The 19,296-nt window shown below is 38.4% G+C and overlaps 1 protein-coding gene across 10 annotated transcripts in view; it reads left to right on the top strand.

The window, feature by feature from the left end:
• PCDH15 (protocadherin related 15) overlaps nt 1–19,296 on the top strand; it is a 370,883-nt gene that overhangs the window by 117,557 nt on the left and 234,030 nt on the right. For 9 of the 10 annotated variants that reach the window (XM_062637927.1, XM_062637929.1, XM_062637924.1 and 6 more), the window contains one exon: nt 3,741–3,911. In XM_062637927.1, coding sequence (XP_062493911.1) covers nt 3,741–3,911 — 171 coding nt within the window. Of the gene's footprint in view, nt 1–3,740; nt 3,912–19,296 lie in introns of those variants that run through there. The other variant, XM_062637925.1, reaches the window with a different exon arrangement.

The following is a 19,296-nucleotide window of genomic DNA, read 5'->3' as shown; positions in this document are numbered from 1 at the left end:
TATAGGTCATGTTTTTCAAGAGCTAGATGTGGTGTGCAGCACTGTGAACAGCTCACATGAAGACGGAAGCCTGTCACTCTGCAGGAGCTACTGGGGAAGGCATAGCTTGGAGTGCATGGTGGCAGTATTATAAAGCAATCTCATTGATTGGTTCATTCCTTTCAATATGTGTCCTTTCACAGTAAATTATCACCTTTGCGGTGCTGGTTTTGGGTCTAGACTTGTGCTAATACATGTTTATACATAATGGGGCAGTTTGCATGATAGAAATGTCTTGCAAGGACGTATGTTTTCTCAAATATACCGAAATGGGAACTGAATGTACTAAAATTTACATCACTCACAGATGAGAAACTAGATCTCAAAGAAAGGCACTAATTAAGCTTTATAACTGAGCGTTTTTAGGAGATTTCTATATGCAATTTTTTATTTTTTTTATTTTGCAAAATATTGTTGGCAACATTTAATCATTTAAATCTATTGCATGTACTATGCAATCATATTTCTATACCACTGATTACATTAGCAGAGATGATTTATTGTTCTTGCATCCTAAAGATACTACATGAAATTAATTACTTTGCATAGAATCATATAATAGTTAGGTTTGGAAAGGACCTTAAGAAAAACTAGTTCCAGCACCCCCTCTCCCATAGGCAGGGACACCTCCCACTAAACTGTGTCACCCAAGGCTCTGTCCAACCTGGCCTTGAATGCCACCAGGGATGGAGCATTCACAACTTCCCTGGGCAACCCATTCCAGTGCCTCACCACCCTCACAGTAAAGAACTTCCTCCTTATATCCAACCTAAACTTCCCCTGTGTAAGTTTTAACCCGTTACCCCTTGTCCTATCACTACAGTTAATAATGAAGAGTCCATCCCCCGCATCCCTATAGCCCCCTTCAGATACTGGAAGGCTTCTATGAGGTCTCCACGCAGCCTTCTCTTCTCCAGGCTGAACAGCCCCAACTTCCTCAGCCGATCTTCACACGGGAGGTGCTCCAGTCCCCTGATCATCCTCGTGGCCCTCCTCTGGACTTGTTCCAACAGTTCCATGTCCTTTTTATGTTGAGGACACCAGAACTGCACACAATACTGCAGGTGAGGTCTCACAAGAGCAGAGTAGAGGGGCAGGATCAGCTCCTTCAACCTGCTGGTCACACTCCTTTTGATGCAGCCCAGGATACGGTTGGCTTTCTGGGCTGTGAGCGCACACTGAAGCTGGCTCATGTTCATTTTCTCGTCAACCAACACCCCCAAGTCCTTCTCCACAGGGCTGCTCTGAATCTCTTCTCTGACCAACCTGTAGCTGTGCCTGGGATTGCTCTTACCCAGGTGTAGGACCTTGCACTCGGCATGGTTAAACTTCATAAGGCTGGCATCAGCCCACCTCACAAGCGTGTCAAGGTCCCTCTGGATGGCATTCCTTCCCTCCAGCGCATCAACCGAACCACACAGCTTGGTGTCATTGGCAAACTTGCTGAGGGCGCACTCAATCCCAGTGTCCATGTCACCAACAAAGATGTTGAACAAGACCGGTCCCAACACCGATCCCTGAAGGACACCACTCGTTACTGGTCTCCAGCTGGATATTGAGCCATTGACCACAACTCTTTGTGTGCACCCATCCAGCCAGTTCTTTATCCACCGAGCAGTCCATCCATCAAATTGATGTCCCTCCAATTTAGAGACAAGGATGTCGTGTGGGACAGTGTCGAACGCTTTGCACAAGTCCAGGTAGATGACACCAACTGCTCTACCCCGTCCATCAGTTCCGTAGCCCCATCATAGAAGGCCACCAAATTGGTCAGGCAGGATTTCCCCTTAGTGAAACCATGCTGGCTGTCACCAAGCATCTTGTTGTTTTTCATGTGCCTTAGCAAGCCTTCCAGGAGAATCTACTCCAAGATTTTGCCAGACACAGAGGTGAGACTGTATCTTCTTTGAGTCAGTATTTCTCAAAGACACATTAGGGGAATGGGAAAAAGTTCAGTTGATGATGAAGGCTTCTCCTTGCAGGTGGTATTATTTTTCATGATTGACCATGAAGAAAGCTGAATTGAGGTATTCCCATATTTAGAAACTCTAAATGTAGGACTGTTTCAAGAACTGACTGGACTGCAAAAGAGGAAAAAAACATGTATCGGGTCTGATTTAGAGCAATGACCTGTTCCTCTTACACAGATGACAATATTAAAAAGCATAAATACTTAAAAAAGGTGGTTGGGGTTTTTTTTGTGTTTTTTTTTTTTTTTGTTGTTTGTTTGTTTTTAAGAAAAGCTATCACAACAGTTCTTCTGTGGAAATGTAAATATTTTGGACTGTTTTTAAGAGACCTTTGGGTAGTCATGCTGTTTTTTCACTATGATAACAGAAGAAAGAAAAGGTGAACTGTTGCTAGTGTGTACATTATTCAGTGTATAAAATAATCCAGGTAGCTCCTACAATTCAGAAAAGTGTAGCTTTATTCTGTACCATTTGTAAAGAGAAGAAGAGACAGTAAACAAGTTGTAATACTCAATGGTGTCTTGTGTACCCAAAGATTTTAAAACAAGCAAACAAAAAGTAACAAACAAAAAGAAACCAGACAGACAATGATAGATAGAAAGGAGCCTGTCATGAAGCATGAAGACTTTCTGGATGCAGCATTGTAGCTGCTTTACTGTGGACAGAAGTGTTCTTCATCTTTTTAAAAGATGAACAGTATAACTCATTCTCTAGACTAATCAAATGTCCTCTTGGAGTACAGATCTTAGATCAACCTTATTGCTGTCCCCTGGCTGTTTTTTTTTTGGGGGGGAGAAGGCAGGTGATAAATCTTTCTTAAATTGTGGTGTGCAGAGGTGGATTGAGCATTACAGTTTGGGACCTCTCCACTGCCAATAAGAAAAGAAGTAGTTACTGATTATGCTTTTCATTTCTGTAAGTTAAGACATTAAGACGGGGACTTTTCAGCTTCTCCTACTGCCATGTCAGTGAGGAGGCTGGGGGCTGCAAAAAAAACTGTCACGGGACACAGCCAAGACAACTGACCCAAACTGGCTGAAGGGATATTTCATACTGTATAATGTCATCCTGAACAATAAAACTAGGGGGAGTTTGGCAGGGGCACAGCAGCCTGCTGCTCAGGGACTGGCTGGGCATTGGTGAGTGTGTGGTGAGCAATTGCATTGTGCATCACTTGTTTTGTATATTTTTTAATCGTTACTATTTTCCCTTTCTTTTCTGTTCTATTAAACTGTCCTTAACACATTATTTTTACCTTTTTTCCAGTTCTCTTCCTAATCACACTAGGTGTGGGGGATGTGTGTGTGTGTGACCAAAGAGCTGTGTGATATGTAGCTGCCTCCCAGGTTGAACCCCAACAAATTCAGATTATAAGTAAAGCATGAGGGACTTTTTAACTTAAACAGATTTTTTTAATAGAATTTTTATAGAATTAACAAGACATGTATCTTCATTTCACACATTTTCTGAGAATTAATTTATTAAAACTGTATTTTTTTTCTGAGTGATAGATGTCTCAGAATATTTCTTAATTCAAGAGATAAACTTTTACCTCAATTTTATTCCTCAGCCTTTAAGGCCGTAGCTCTGAGGCTGAAGTTTTTATAATTACCCATTTCCCAGAATGTGGATAATTATGATGCTTATATGTTCTGCCCTTAACTTTATAAACTTTTTTGTAGATTCTCTGATTTAGAAAGTCTCGCCAAATATAACTCATTTGCTCCATAGGACCGAGCCCAAAATCTTCATGAAAGAAGGACAAGTACAACCACCCTGACAGTAGATGTGCTTGATGGGGATGACTTGGGCCCAATGTTTCTTCCTTGTGTCTTGGTGAACAATACTCGTGACTGTAGACCTCTCACCTATCAAGCGAGCTTGCCAGAACTGACTGATCCTGTAAGTCCTCTTGATTTTTTGCAAGTTTTATGTGTTTGGTTTGCAAGCAACTTTTTTTTTTTTTTCCTGTGGATGCGGTTGAGAACTGTAACTAGAAAGGTCATGTATTATTTATGCCATGTTTTATATGCTAAATAAAAGAAAACCAAGATACATGTAGGAATTGGTGTTGAAATTCTAGCTTTGATAAAATGGCAAACTGCTTGTTCACTACAATGGCTGAGTCTTGCTATAATTTGATAACTTTGGAATTGCTTTTCCTGATCAGACCACATTTTCCTCTCAAAATATACTCAAGAACCCTTTTGAGAAAGGACATGTTATTCCATTCCGGATTGTATAGACCTTAGGAGAAAAGTGTTTTTTTTTTTTGGAAGAGGAAGCATTAGCTACTCCCTGAAAAAATTATTTGTTACTATTATTGCATTTCAGTCAAGAGGCACTAAAAAGCAATGTGTGTTTATCCCATGCAGATGCTTGCACAAAGTGTGTTGGTTAATACATCAGTTACAATAGGGACAAAGATCAGTATAAGGCCCATTTCATGCTGAAACATACACAGTGGCTCACAAAAGGAGGAGGTGAGAGCTTTATCATTTCTTGGTGAAAAATGGTGTCAGTTTCTCTTCCTTACAGGAGAGCTGCTTCTTGGTATAATAGGGAGGTGCATCTCTGTGGTGGGTGAAACCAAAATAATAATTTCTTAATTGATATTGATATATGACTTTATATATCAATATATATTTGAGAATATAAAAAGGAAGAACCAATTGAATCACTTGGTATTACCACACCTCGTTAACATTGACATTAAGAGAATATTAAGATAAGGTTATGCATTGACATTAAGAGCATGACTTCTATTGTTTATTGCAAGACATGTTCTCTGTCCTGCTTCCTCTGACCAGGAGATGCAGAAGGTTGAGGCTGTGTGTTCTGAGAGAGAACTGTAAGTTCTCTGTCTTATTTGTCTTGCCATCCTGTGACTTGCAGTATTTTCCCATCCCACATATTGTGTTTTCCTTTGTTGCTCAGTGGTGCTGCTGCAAATATGCTTGAGCTGAGTCACCAAGCACTGCCATCACCCTGCTTGGTTGACTCAGATGATGCTTTTAGTGAGTTTCAAAATCTCTCACAGTGCTTTATCCATTTTAGGTCTAGGGGAAATTGTTTCTAATATACATCAGTTGATTGATTTGTCCTGCAGAGGTCTGGTTTAATAACCAATGAAATCTCAAAGAGGTGAAACAGGCCTTATTTTAATTAAGATAAGTGTATCACATGTATTCTGGGTAAGGGAGAGCTAGAACAAATTTTAGGGAGGTGGTGTAAGTCCATCTGGACCCCTTGGCAAACTTCTGGCAGAAGATTGGGTCTTACATATACCTTCAAAGGAGATTCTGTCTGCTGGAGAATGCAGCCTGATGACTGCAGTTGTGTCAAGACTGGAGACTTGATATTCAGCCTGTAAGGGAAGCAAATTGGTTGTGAAAGGAAAGGGAAGAGCTGTTCCATATTTAACCTTGCCATACTGTTTTACACTTTTTTTTTTTTTTTTATCATTTTCCCCTCTTCCCCTTCCTTCTACACCTTGATATTTGATAACCCTTTGTAACCCTGTTGTCTGTTTTGGACTTCAAATAAATCCTTTTACTTAAAATTCTACATTAATTTTGTTTGAGCCTAGTGTCATTTGAAGGAGTCTGGGCAACCAGAAGTTACTTTCCGAGTGTGCAACATTGTTAGGGTTACTAGGGCACCCAAACTATGCAGGGTAGTAGAGCATGACCCGATTTTATCTGCGCAGATCTGATACAGTTCCCAATACACAGGCAGGTGAGCCAGAAATTATTAATAACCAGTGTTTCATCATTACCTTGTTTTTTTATTTGGTTATCTCTAATATATAATGAAAATAATTCAATTTTCCTGATAGAGCTCTCAGAGATTAAAAGAAGCTGGGTCTGTCTCCACTCCTGCTTTAGTTTGCTGCACTGAAAGAGAAAGCAGTGTCTGCCAAAGAAGGTGTCTAGGGTGGGAAAAATCTAACTGTGATTTAGGTGCTGAGTTGCAAAATGTATTCATTTAACTTCATAATCTGCAATCTGTTCAGGTATCAGGGGCTTTTGTTTGCTTTTTGTCTGTTTTGCATCAAACTGCACCTTAAGAAATCTGATCTAGGAAATGAGAAACTGGTTCTGTTGATAAACTGCCAGCTATTTGCTGTTTATCTGTTTGTAGCACTGTAGCAGTTTTGATAAAGGTAAGTGGAAGAAGGATGTTTGAACTCAAAGTTTTACCTTGGTATCTCAAATAATTTACTTGACTTCTAAATGGTAATTCCTTTAGAAGGTATGGATGGTACCTAAAAAGATTGAGCTAGTAAATTTATGTGTTACATTTCTTTCTGCAAACAGTACAGTGATAAAGTGCAGAGAAGCCTGAGCTGTCTGGAATAGCCAGGGGCTAGCAGTGAACTCGTGTGATATGCTAACCTGTCAAAGCAGCCTGGGCAGAGAACCTCACTCAGAGATACGTTGAAGACTTTTGCATGATGTGAAACCATTGGATTGCACCACGTAGACAAAACCCATCTGAGTCTGTAAAGCTGTAAGACTTAAAGTACAATCTCAAATTATTTAGAAGCTCGCAGTAACCAATATACTCCTCAGAATGATTTATTTGAAGTTACTTGACCTAGTTAGTTGATTTTTTTTTAAAGATCAAAATTTACTATGCTATAGGTGTTGAACTTCCAGTGTGTGTGTAGCAAGTACAACAGAATGCTCTTGGCTGGTTTTGATGGGTTTCTTTGATTTGTTTGTTGGGGGGGGGGGTTGGTTTTGTATTTTGTTTTTTTTTTTTTATGATAGCCACTGTAGGTTAAGGTGCTATTTTTAGTCCAACATTTATTTTTATTTGCTTTTTCAATTTTCAGTGAACATGAGAAGGAATATTAATGAATATAGGACAAAGTTGAAGTATCAGTTATTTGGAAGCAGTGGCTTGAAAAAGAAGTTATTTTACAGGGCAAAACATATACTCTGCTGACCCTTAAAGCAAAGCATTTAATGTAACTGGCAAGTATAATATTTTTGTTTCTTCTTGCACAATTAGCTGGCCATGAATTTACTCAGGTAAAAATCGTATTTCTTTTCCAAACTTCTTTCTTCATTTAAATGCACTAAGGCAGTTGGATACTTTGGGAATGAAGAACCTCTATGGCGTGTGTTTTGTTTACAGTCTTTGAAGGGCAGAGATTGGAGAGGCCATTGAAATTAATGGATGTCTTTGTTACCAGAGAAGCAATTTATTTTCCTGAAGAACAATATCAGGGTTTATACTATGCCTTCTGAGAGTTGTTTTGACTCATAGTAGTATTTGTAATATTAAATAAGCGCCAGCCTGGGCAGAGTGTTGTATAATTGCAGTTTATACACTTGTGAAAGCCTGTTTTGTATTTCTGCCATTCACACAAACAGTGTAATTTCCCCCAAAACTGCAGATCTTCCAAGCGGAGCTGAAGGTTATCTGATAGTCCTCTCTGGGTGTGCATATAGACTGAAATGATGTGATAGTACCTTCTCAGTTAGCTAGGTGCTGCCTGCAGCTGACTGAGCTTTTCCCCAGGATGTGACATTCTTCATTGGTGATTGCCTGGTTTCACGAGTGTCACTTTTGCAGTGTCACCAATGAGCTGCTGTAATTAATTGCTATGATGGCATTATTAGTTCTGGGAGCACAGCTAAGATCATAGAAACATCAATGTCTCTGATATCAAATGCTTGTGAGTGCTCTTGCAACTTAGTAGAAGACACAGAAAATCATAGTTCAGAGTAAACAAACTTTGGGTGTTTTTGTAGCACATTAGCTCTTCTGAATGCTTAATCCTGAATGCTGAATCCTACTGGGTTCAGCAGTAGCAGTCATTTTTCTCCTTCTTAGTAGCTGGTGCAGTGCTGTGTTTTTGACTTTCAGCCTGGGAACAACGCTGATAACACCAACACTTTTTAGATGTTGCTCAGTGATGTTTACTCTGACCAAGGGCTTTCTGAGTCTCATGCTCTGCCAGGGAGGAGGGGAAGCTAGGAGGAAGCAGAGCCAGGACACCTGACCCAAACTAGCCAAAGAGGTATTCCATACCACAGCACGTCATGACCACTATATAAACTGGGGGCAGGAACCCAGAAGGGCTAGATCACTGCTCAGGTCAGGCTGGGTATCGGTCATCAGGTGGTGAGAGGTTGTATTCTCTCCTGTTGTTATTTCCCTTATCATTATTAATATTGGTGGTAGCAATAGTGGGTTTGTGTTATACCTTAGTTACTGGACTGTTCTTAGCCCCTGAGAGTTACATTCTTTTGATTCTCCTCCCTATCCCTCTGGGAGCAGGTGGAGGAATGGGGGAGAGTGAGCGAGCAGCGTGGTTCTGGGTTGCTGGCTGGGCATAAACCACGACACTGTGGTAGGTGAGTGGCTCTATTGAAGCCCAGACAAAGATAAGTTAACAGTTTGTAATCCACACCTTAGGTTATATATTGCTTCTCTGGGCAGTAATTTACTTGTGAAGTGCTACCGTTGAGTCTGATTCAGTGTCTATGACAGTGGTAGACTAAGTTGCTTTTCAAGTTCCCAGACCAAGAGGGAAAGAAATAAATTTACTGAGTTTTGAGTCCTCTAATAATCATTGCAAAATTTATCTGCAAAAAGACACCAAAGCCCACTATAAAACAGAATTCAGTCATTGTTTGAAGTTCTGTCTCATAACACACATGCAAATCTTTTGATTTTATTTTCTTTAGAGGAATACAAAGTACAGATTCAGTGATGCCTCAGAATTAGCTAGCATAAACCTTTCCAAATTTAGGTTTCATAAGCCAAATATATTTCCTTAGAATAAAAGGAAGATGGTATCTTTGGTAGGTGAAAGGATGCATGTATAAACTTCTTGTGTCTGCTAATTGGTGCACATACTGCAGCGTGTTTCCTAATTGTTACCATCCTACTTTCTATCTGGTAATTCATTTAGTGTTTTCTGAATTTCAGTTTGCAAGAATACCTGTGTTGTATGCTGGTTGATTTTGGTTTTTTGTTGGTTTTGTTGTTAGTTACATGGTTTTCTATTTGCCTGAGTGTTTCTGTGTCTGATCAAATCTGGCAAGTATTTTTTTTTTAATTGTTTCAGAAAGACTTCAATAAATTAGCATTTATTATTGGGATGTGCAAGCCATCAAATAGAGTTAAAAAAGTATAACCTCATGAATGTCTCACAACACTGGAAAAATAATTTCTGGTCACTCTTTCCCCTGCAGTCTTTTCTTGTCATGCTCATTTTTTTGATAGTTTTGTCCATTTCTATACTCCCATTTCTTTCCATCCTCAGGCAAAGAAGAGAAGCCAGTTAGCAGTAAAAGTTTGTTTAATCAATTGCTGGACTAGTTTTGCAACAAACTTTTCATTAACAGGTTCCATAGGGTAATTATCAGCCCACATGAACGCTAATATACTCCATGACACCAATGAGGCTTTCTTTGTTTCAGGATTCAACACTTCAAATACCTAGCTGCATTATGAGGCATTGCTTATTAATGCACCACTTATGTATCTTTTTATATGGAAAATATTTATTTTTGTGCTAATTATCCTCAGTATCCTTAGAAGTTTTGTCAGCAAGAGCCTTACAAAGTCAGTGGCTCAGCTGTCCTCTTGAGCAGAGACTCAAGGAGATGGATCTGAGCAAAAGACTACTAGATAAAAAAAAGATTAAAAAAAAAAAAACAGTAAAAAATTGTCTGAAGAACAGTGTGGTTGAGGGAGTTAAAAAAAGACATAAAGACACTGAAGAGCAGGGAGCACCCTTAGAAGCCCTCAAGCTTGGATTAGCAAGAAGGACCTCTTTAGTTAGATTAGTTTTGCTTCAGGGAAAGAAAACTGAACTTTTAAGAGGTGGAATTGTAATCCTGCAGGGTAAAAGCCCTGCTTGAGCAGTGGGGGTGCAAGTCCTCCCCGAAGAGCACCGCACACATCCTGTAACATGGTTTTGAAACTGTGGAAACTGCAGACTTTTGATGGTAAGGTGAAATGAACAGTGTTGCTCTACTGTCACAGAAATCAAAGGTTACAGTATTTTTTAATTGCAAAGTTTAGGTCATTTCATATTTAATACTGAGCACAGTCTTTTCTGACCAGTTAACTTTTTTTAACTTTTTTTTTTTTCTAACATTGAGGAAGGTTTTGAATACTTCATGGAGGGGACAAAAAGAGTTTATTGATTTTCATATATGGATGGCATTATAAATCACCATGATATTAAGAATTGTGGCTTAGATAGTTGTTAGAGGTCTCTGGAGACCCTGCATAGGGAGGTGATAAAAGGCTTCCTTTGGAAAAGACTGCGTGGACAATGGAGATGAAGATGTCCAGACCACCAGCTCCGCATGTTGAGCCATTTCATAGTTTGGGAAGGAAAAGTCCCTCCTCCTTATGAAGTAGCATTAGTTTCTTCTGGGCTCGGACCACAGTGTTCTCCAGCATGCTTTCCGGCTCTCCAACAGTCGGCTCCTGGTCTCACAGCCGTACAGTCAGGATGCGATCAGCCTGCCAGATGCAGCGCTGGGTCCAGGGCATGAGAGTGCTGTCTGTGTGGTAGAGCACAAGGCGGTGGATGTCCTCCTGTTGTCCCAGCCAGCTGTTTAAGTCTGTATTCAAGGATACTGTCCGGTGCAGCAACACCAAGTCTCTGTAAATGTGTCAATCCTCAGGGTATCTTGTCAGGAAGTGCATCTTCCAGAATTGCTTGTAGAGTTCCCAGTTAGTGGTGAAAATGTGTTTTGTATCAGACTGATAGTTATGTCAAAAATGACAGGTGATTTTTAAAACTCACATTTTATATTTTCATTTCTTGCTGAAACTCAAACGTCAATCACAACAGGTTTTCTCCAAGCTATTTCCCATTCCCCTGCAGCATTCTAGCTCAGCATCATAGAGTCACGTCCTGTAACTGTCTGCAGTAAAATAACTTTCATACCACATTCTCTGGTGTATTGCTGTTTAACAGTTCTTTGCATTTATTGTTTTGGGTACTGGGGACTGACCCTTTATGGTACCTTTTGGGCACCATCACCTGTTGCAGAAGGGAGACTGTGAGATGTAGATTAATGGGTTATTCTCTGTGTGTGAGAAATGGAAATGGTGTAGGAGGGAGCCAGCAGCACAGGAAACACTAGTTTTATTGTGATGGAGAGTTAAAAAGGAATTTGGTGGAGGACAGAAGTAATTTGATCAGTGGGTGGGGCTGGTGTTGGAAACACAGGATACTTCATTAGTAACTAGGTTTTATCAGCTCTATACAAGTTAGTTCTGTGTTTATTTATAGCTAATCAACATTGCAGAGGATGTGCTGTTTTTTACCTCTGGGCTTGAGGATTACAAGCACTAAACAATTCTTTCTGACATAATTTCATTGTACCTCCATGCTATCTGACAGTACAGATCCCTATTCCTTCCAAACATAAATCCTAGTAGAAATTTTCTCATAGGTAAATGTTAATATAAAACTTGCTGCAAAGTAAGTAAAATCTGAAACTTCTGGAAACAGCATCTCCTAATCTTAGCTATAATAGCGCATATTGGTCAAGGATAGTAATCAAAATGTTCTGGCATTTCTTTTAGTGTTTTTTATGTATGCTGTGGGAAATACATATCCACAAAAAACACTTTATCCAGGCATCTACCGTGCAAGTTAAAACCAAATAACCTTTCCTGAGGTTTGAGAGAAACTTGCCAAGTGTCCATACAGATACTTTTACAGATGCTAAGTAAGATTTTTGTGATTAAATCAACTTCAGTGAAACCTTCCAACATATGAGGAAGCTGCCTCGTTTACCTGTGGGAAGAGCAAAATCTCATAGAATAGCAGAAATACTTACCTCTGATGAAAGTGGTTTCTTTCTTGCTTTTTCTTGTAAGCATGACTGCTTGAAGTCGAATGTGCATGGTGGTGAATTAACCACTACTAACAGTCAAGCTGGTTAGATATGATACATTTAAAACTGAAGATATTCATGGGCAATTTAGGAAGTTGTTAGTTTCTGAAACAGTTGTATCTCAAGATGTCCTTTCTTTGCTTTATTTTTATTAAGATTTGGAATCTTCTACTGGAGCCTTTGGTTACTCTGTCTAGTATAGTCTTATGAGTGCTGCCTGTGATTTAGTTGCATCAAACATCAGGAAATTACTTGAGATTTAATTTGTTTCTAATTATTCCTTTCTCAGCAAATAGGTGCTGTCCAATTTTGGAGACTGATGCTAAATGCTCTTGTAGGGGATGGTATTTATGCTTCACCCTGGAATTAGACCATGATTGAGCACAATTATATCTGCTGCCATAATTGAATGCTTAAAGTGTGGCTTGGGTTTGTGGCTTCCTGAGAAAACAGAGCTTTCATCATTAGGAGAACTACGTGCTTCTCTTTATACAAATATTTTCAGTAGGGAAAGAAGTGACTGCATTTTGACTAGGCAGAGTCTAGCTCTGCAATGGTACCTGACATTGAGACTCATGTTGAAATTGAAGGTGTGCTGGCACACTGTAGGAAAGTAGGCTGGCTGTTTATAGGGGTACTTCTTGATGCCTAACCCAGCACATTTGTTCTGTGTCTCTCTCTTGTGTAGATGTTTTTGTTGTTCCCCCCCCCCCATCTGTTTCTTTATCCCTTCCTATATAAGAAATTGATCTTAGTGTTGATTTCAGATATGTGTTTCTCAGGAATAAATACAAGGGAATGCAACGAATTCCTTATTAACCAGGCTGTGTTTATCTTTGACTTTTAACTACATTTCTGTTGCCTGAGGACCCCTCTTACATTTACCAATGATAAACCCATGTGTTCTTTCTATCACGTGGTTTCAGGACTTAAGTATGCTTTGGTTTTAAATACATGTTTAGTTGAGAAGATCAACAGCTATTATTTCAGAGTTTCTATACTGTCAATAAATAGATGATTAAGGGTAAAAGCTTTTATTTTGTTTATTATTTCTGTAGCCATTCTCTAATGAATGTAGTAGCTCCAGAACACAGAAAATCAGGCCTCTCGTACATTTTAGTCTAGGCTGTTAACTCTTTCGGTTTTAAGTGTAGACATATGTTGTCCAGCTTTCTATATGAACTCATATTTAATGCCATAATTAATTTGCGTTTTCTTTACAAATACTACTGTATCTGAGAAAATGTTAGACAAAATAGCACTTGCAAACTGTTATTTGCTACTAAAAGGTTTATGTACTTTTTTATCTGTGTATTGTGTCTTAAGATATTTATTTAGAAGCTTAGCAATTGGGTTTAATTTAACTAAATCTTTGGTGAAAGATAGCATGTGCTGTCAACTGTTGGGCTGTAAGATGAATGAGTTCCTGTGCATTTACTAGCCATAAACTGTTTGGTAGACAGGGCAATGTTGCCATTTCAGCCATACTACAAAAACTAACCAGAGAAGTGCTTTAAAAATCCTGGCTGTATCTATACATTCTTGGGTTGTTGCTTGTTCAGTAAGTTAGAAGTGCGTCTCTCTAATGTCTGAGGCTTTGAATACTCCTTTTGCCACTGGCCAAAAGATGAGCAAACTGACCCATTTTCGGGTACTAATTTTTCATTAGCAATTTAGGTAAAACCTGAAACTGAGATTAGGAAAGGGAAAATGAAGACTGATTTTCATGATATGTATGCAGTTGTGTCAATATATTTTCTATTTAAAAAGCTGAATTGTTGTGGCCAAGTTATTTGCAGTATAGCTGAGAAGCAGTCAGCTTCTAATTAAATTTAAGCATAGATGCATGATGAACTTATAGACAATCTTGAATTGCTTTGGAAGTCAGAAAACAATTCAAAAGTGATGAAAAAAATCCCTTCTTGGATTCAGTTCCCTCATTAAAGTTTAAGGATAAACTCGTTGGTTGGTTGTTTTGGGGGTTTGTTGGGTTTTTTTGTTTTTTTTTTTTGGGGGGGGGGAGGGGTATACCTTTTTTCTCTTTAGCTGGAGCCATACAGAGGTCATCAAATTGATATTAAGTTCAATGTTAAACAAGCAATATCATTCACAGTAGATTTAGTAGTGTAGGCTTTTTCATAACTTGACTTGGTGATTTTGAATTAACTGTATGGAAATGACTCTTCCAGCAAAGTCAAATGGGCTGCTTTGATAAGCTATTGATTATCCGCTAGTGCATGATAAGGAGTCATAAAAGGTGTTTTAAGGCTTTCCCTATCTTTTCCATTTTTGTGATTGATTGGCTGTCTCCCATATGCAGTGTCTTGATAAGCAGAGCCTTTCTTTAAAAAAGAAATCTCACTGAAGCATGTACTGAAGCATGAAAAGGTTAAAATTACAAAGATACGATGTTTCAGGTAATTAATTTTTATGTATTTGGGAGTGTACCAAGACAGTATGGCTAACTAAAAATAATTATCAGTAAATTCTCAGTAATTTTAATATGTTAATACATGAACCTAAGAATTGTTTTTATGTAATCTCTTAGCAGGCAAGCAAGCACTTCACTTACTTGATGTATTGAACGGGCAGGACAGTCACTGTTTAATATCTAAGATTAACTTGTGATTTTAAATATAGCTGTATTTCAAGTAAAGGAGAAGTTGACTGCTTTTCAGTTCAAGAACAGACAAAACTGTGCTTTTCAGTTATGAAATGTAATGAATATTTGTAGAAACCAGATGTTTCAATTATTGAAAACATTCTTTCTGGTTGAGAAAATTATAGCAAGGCTGCAGAAGAAGTGAATATAGTCTGAGAGTTACCTTCTTGCTGGTTATTTTAGCCAGATTGTGTTTCAGAAACAGAGATTGTGTCTCTGGGTAGGAATCAAGTGAATAAAGTCACAGTTTGCTTTGAGTACAGGAAACTTGATTTAAGTGTGGGATTGCTATGGTGGAGAACTTGCTTTGTGGATTTGGTACATAGCACAAAAGGCAGGGAGAATAGTGGATTTTCTTGAAAGACAGAACAGGAAGACACATAGACATTTTTAATAACGTGAAAATAATTGATTGAGCATAATTTATATGCTTTAGAGTCTCAGTAATACTAATCTTTCTTAAAATGGAGAAAGGGAGGTTTTAAGGGAAAAGGGATCAAACTTGACTGAAAACTAAAAAGTTTTGGACAATATATACTCAAAAAATGAACTAAAGAAAAATAGAATTGTCAATCATCTTTGAAGGTTGTGTTTGGGTTGAGAGAAACAGATTTGGTTTATTGCTAGAACTGGGTTGTCAAGTGGCCCATGATACAGAGTGGCTATGTGGCTCCCTTGCTTGCACAAGAAGAACAAGGACACTGGTAGCTCACCAGAGACCCAGTCTAGCTGCATATTTGGCTGATGGTGACATTTTCTATGTATTTATCAAGTTGTAAATTGAAATTTTAGAGACTTCATATCAGATCTGATTCCTTTAATTATCAAGAGTGAAGGGGGAATAAACTGGTAAAAATGGCTGATTTTATCATTTACACAGTTTTCTTTTTTTTTTTTTTCTCCAAAAACTGAAATGTTCCATTAATTGCTTGATATTTATCATCACGGTTAGTAACTTATTGGGACTGCTAATAGGAAAATACTGAATTCTTATAGCTTTGTCAGAAGCTAAGAAGAAAAAGGGTCCTAATTTTGCTTGGAAGAAGTAACTGGAGCTGTAATTAGAAGTCATTTGCTTTCAGAAATGAAGACAATCTGCTTTGATTGAAAATTTAGTCTGTCACATCAGCCACATAAGTCAAATGCATAAAATGATCGACACAGGTCTCCAGGATGCCTGTTTGGGTTTGATCTGTGCAGTAGTACAGGTTCACTAGCATAAACACACCTTCTTGTTGTGTGGCAGAACTGATGCCAAAAATCTTTTGAATTAATGAAATGCAAAAAGTGCCAAACACCTTGTTGAAGTGATCTTGCTGCTTCATCCTATTGTATTCTTTGTTCATTCTCTGGTTTTCACTTTAAAGTTAGTTTAAAAGAACAACAGCAGCAAAACCCCACCTGCCTCAGAGCAAAGATTTATTCATGATGTGTGAGATCACAAAGCTTACAAAAATAATTACAGGAGGACAGTAGGAAAGTATGATTCATCACTTTTACAAGGTATTTCACAACCAGGGATTTGAAACTGTCTTGCTTTCCATAAGGCCATTAAAGAATTTTGGATATGAAGTGATAGAGCCTTTCACTCCTGAAAAACTAGAGCTTCAGGAGAGGAAAGAATGCCTGAGAAAGTACCATCTCTGTCTCATTCTGAGCTCTGGTCTGCATCTTGAACATGCAATCAACTACCTATGTGATTTAATTGCTGTCTTGGATATTTGCCACAACAAAAAAGTCACTTTCAGAATATGCTCTTCTTTTTCTGTTTCATAGAACTGTGTTTGTTACATCCTGAAGTGGAGCTATTGTCAAAGAGAAAGCATATGTATTAATTTATTTGATCCTTAAATGTCGTTTAGAAACATCTAAAGGTTTTAAATGTTGACATTTAGCCAAAATACTTTTGCAGCGATTCTGTATCAATGAACTTCATTTCAGAAGAATTCTCATCCATGTTGTAACACGGATCCTTATAGAGATAATTATAATTTCAATAACTAGGCTATCCCATTAAACTATAAACTAGCTGTTCACTAAGGGTCACAAATAAAGATTTCTCTTTTCAGCTTGTTGTCAAAATGCAAAGGGTGCAGATTATAATAGCTCTTCAATTAATCAAATAGTGATTCATGTGCAGGTACACTTGCAAGTGTAGTAGAAGGAGTCTGTTCTCTGAGACAGAAGTGTTAACCTTTGGAGTCGCTCTGAGTGCTGCTTCTCTTTTCATGGTATGGCTCTTGATTAGTAATGTAGCTGTGGCAACTCAGAGTTCACCTTGGACTGCTTTATCTGTTTTTTTTTTTCAGTTGTCACTGGTCTTCTAAGGATAACTTAAGAGTCCCCTTGGTCCACTGCACTCTATGATACAGATGTGCTCTCATTCCACTTTTTGTTCTTGTGTCCCCAACGCAGTGTTTGCCCTTAGGGGGTCGGCAGCCCTCCCAGCTGTGCCATCCATCATGATGGAGCAGCCACAGTGGGGCTGCTTCATAACATCAGGGCAGGAGCCACCAAAGGAGCCCAGCAGCTTAGGTTTTTTTTCCCATTGTCCTGACCCCCTATCTAAAATGTGAAGAAGCCAGAAAGAATGCCTTGTGCCATGCTAAATAGCATTTCCCTGCTTCCAGCTGTGGGCTGCACAAGGCAGTGTAGAGTAGGGAAGGGGCAGCTCACCATCGCCATTACCAGTACAGTTGTTTGTCTCTGTGCTATTGATCACATTTCTGTAGAAAACTTTGCTTAAAATCCTAGCAGTCTTTTCTCTAGAGCATAAGAAAATTCATGGTGAACTGCAACGACTTCTTCTGAAAAAAGAAAATGTGCTTAGTTTGCATTTGACTCTGCATCAATACCTCTGTCAAGTACAGCAGTGCTGAAGTTTAAAGCAGCTCATATTTCTAGACAGGTAGCAATTAGCTTTGTAAACAGTTCCTGCTTTTTTCTCTGGAAGAGTGTTGGGATTTGTTAAGAAAAGCATCTAAACACAAAATTTCACTATATCGTAAAAAGATGTGAGGATGAGTTTATACATGAAGTATGTGAGCATTGCAGGTTGTATGTGTATGTGTACACATATATCTCTACACAAATGCACAAACCTGTTGAAAATGCACCTAGTAAAACTATTTTTCCCCCTATAACCTTCACTTACATTAATGCCACTGTTAATGTAACCATTAAAGCAGAGTAATAAAGTGGTTATGATAACAGTGATATAGAACTTGTAGCTGGCTCTGAGCACAAAATCTCTGCCTAAAATTATCTCTTGACAGGAGACTAATGAGAAAGGGACAGTTTGGAGAAAATCAGGTGTGAGGTAGTTACAGCTGACGTTCCCATGCCTAAACTAGAGAAGTACCCATATAGTTGCAAGCAAAACCAAAAAACCTTAAAAATCTGTAAAGAACATATAAATATTTCTTCTCAAAGCTGACAGTGTTGGACCATAGGGGTGTTTTGCTAACCACAAATGTTCAATTCCTGTATCAGCCTGATGAATGGAAATGCTGCTTGGCTGCAGATTCAATAATACCAAAATTTCCTCTCCTTTGAGACTTTTGAACTTGTTTGTCCCTCTAGGTGAGAACTTGGCTCTACCAAAGCACAGTTCAAAGAAGTAGGCATGTTTGTCTTGAGTTTTGCAACTTGCATTTCTACAACCATTTTCTTGCCTCAATCTGAATCCTGAACAGATAAGAAACCTACTATCAAGAATTTTAAGGATAATCAAGGAAAAACACTTCATAGTTTGCATGGAAAAAAAGGAAATGTCAAAAAGGAAATCTTTTTGTTCTTTAATCACAGTCATCACATTGGAACAAATAGAACCTCCAGATTGAATTCTTGCTTTTTGTTGAATTGCAAAACAGGTTATGCCTGCATGCTGAGGCAGGAGGCCCATTGCATAATGCATTTCATTTAGTTTCCAGCACAGTTACTCTGTTGGAGACATTTCTTATAAAGCATGTCAGATACAGAAAAAGCGATTTAGTAAGCACTGTGATCAGATCCCAATGATATTTAGTTCTTTTTTGGACCTGCTGTTCACGGACTACATCATTGATAAAAATAGTCTCTATTTTCCTCTGTTCTCTGAGTCATTATGCTATCTTGATGCTCTTTCAAAATATTTTTCCTCCTCAAATCTGGCTTGTTTTTACAAATAAATGAAAGTAATTGTGTGTTTTGACAGCTTACTCTGTTAATAACATGATCTGTCAGGATATTCCAATTTTACAGTTTTCATTTTAGTAAACTGCATAAACATTGAACACAACATAAAACTAAGAACACAGAAACCATGGACTGTATTGAACAACAAAGGTGCTAAAAGCTATTTGACAAGTACAGTGCTGAATTTAGAAAGTAGGTCCCTTTTTAGTAATCAATCTCATGTCTTAGTTTTCCCCATCAGTTAGTAAAACATTTTTATACCCCCAGAGAAGATGTGGGAGGTTAGTTCACACACACCAGCTGCATAAATTTTCCACTGTTGCTTTTTATCAGCTTTCAGAAAGGAAGGTGAACTTAAAGATAAATAGTTAGAATTATTTTAAACATGTAAATCCCCCCCCCATTATAATTACTTTCTGCATATATATTTATGATTTCATAATACCAGTTTTACTCTCTGCTGTTAGTAGCTAGTTGACATTCCCCTAGGGGTGGACTGTTATAACATAGTTCCTGTTTTACTAGTGGTATTGAAAAAAATGCCCTTTCACCCAAAATACTG

This window comes from Pezoporus occidentalis, unplaced genomic scaffold (assembly GCF_034315485.1).
Source record: "Pezoporus occidentalis ecotype Australia unplaced genomic scaffold, CSIRO_AGI_Poc_V1 ctg54, whole genome shotgun sequence".
NCBI classification, from domain to species: domain Eukaryota; kingdom Metazoa; phylum Chordata; class Aves; order Psittaciformes; family Psittacidae; genus Pezoporus; species Pezoporus occidentalis.
This window is presented reverse-complemented; position numbering and strand designations above follow the sequence as displayed.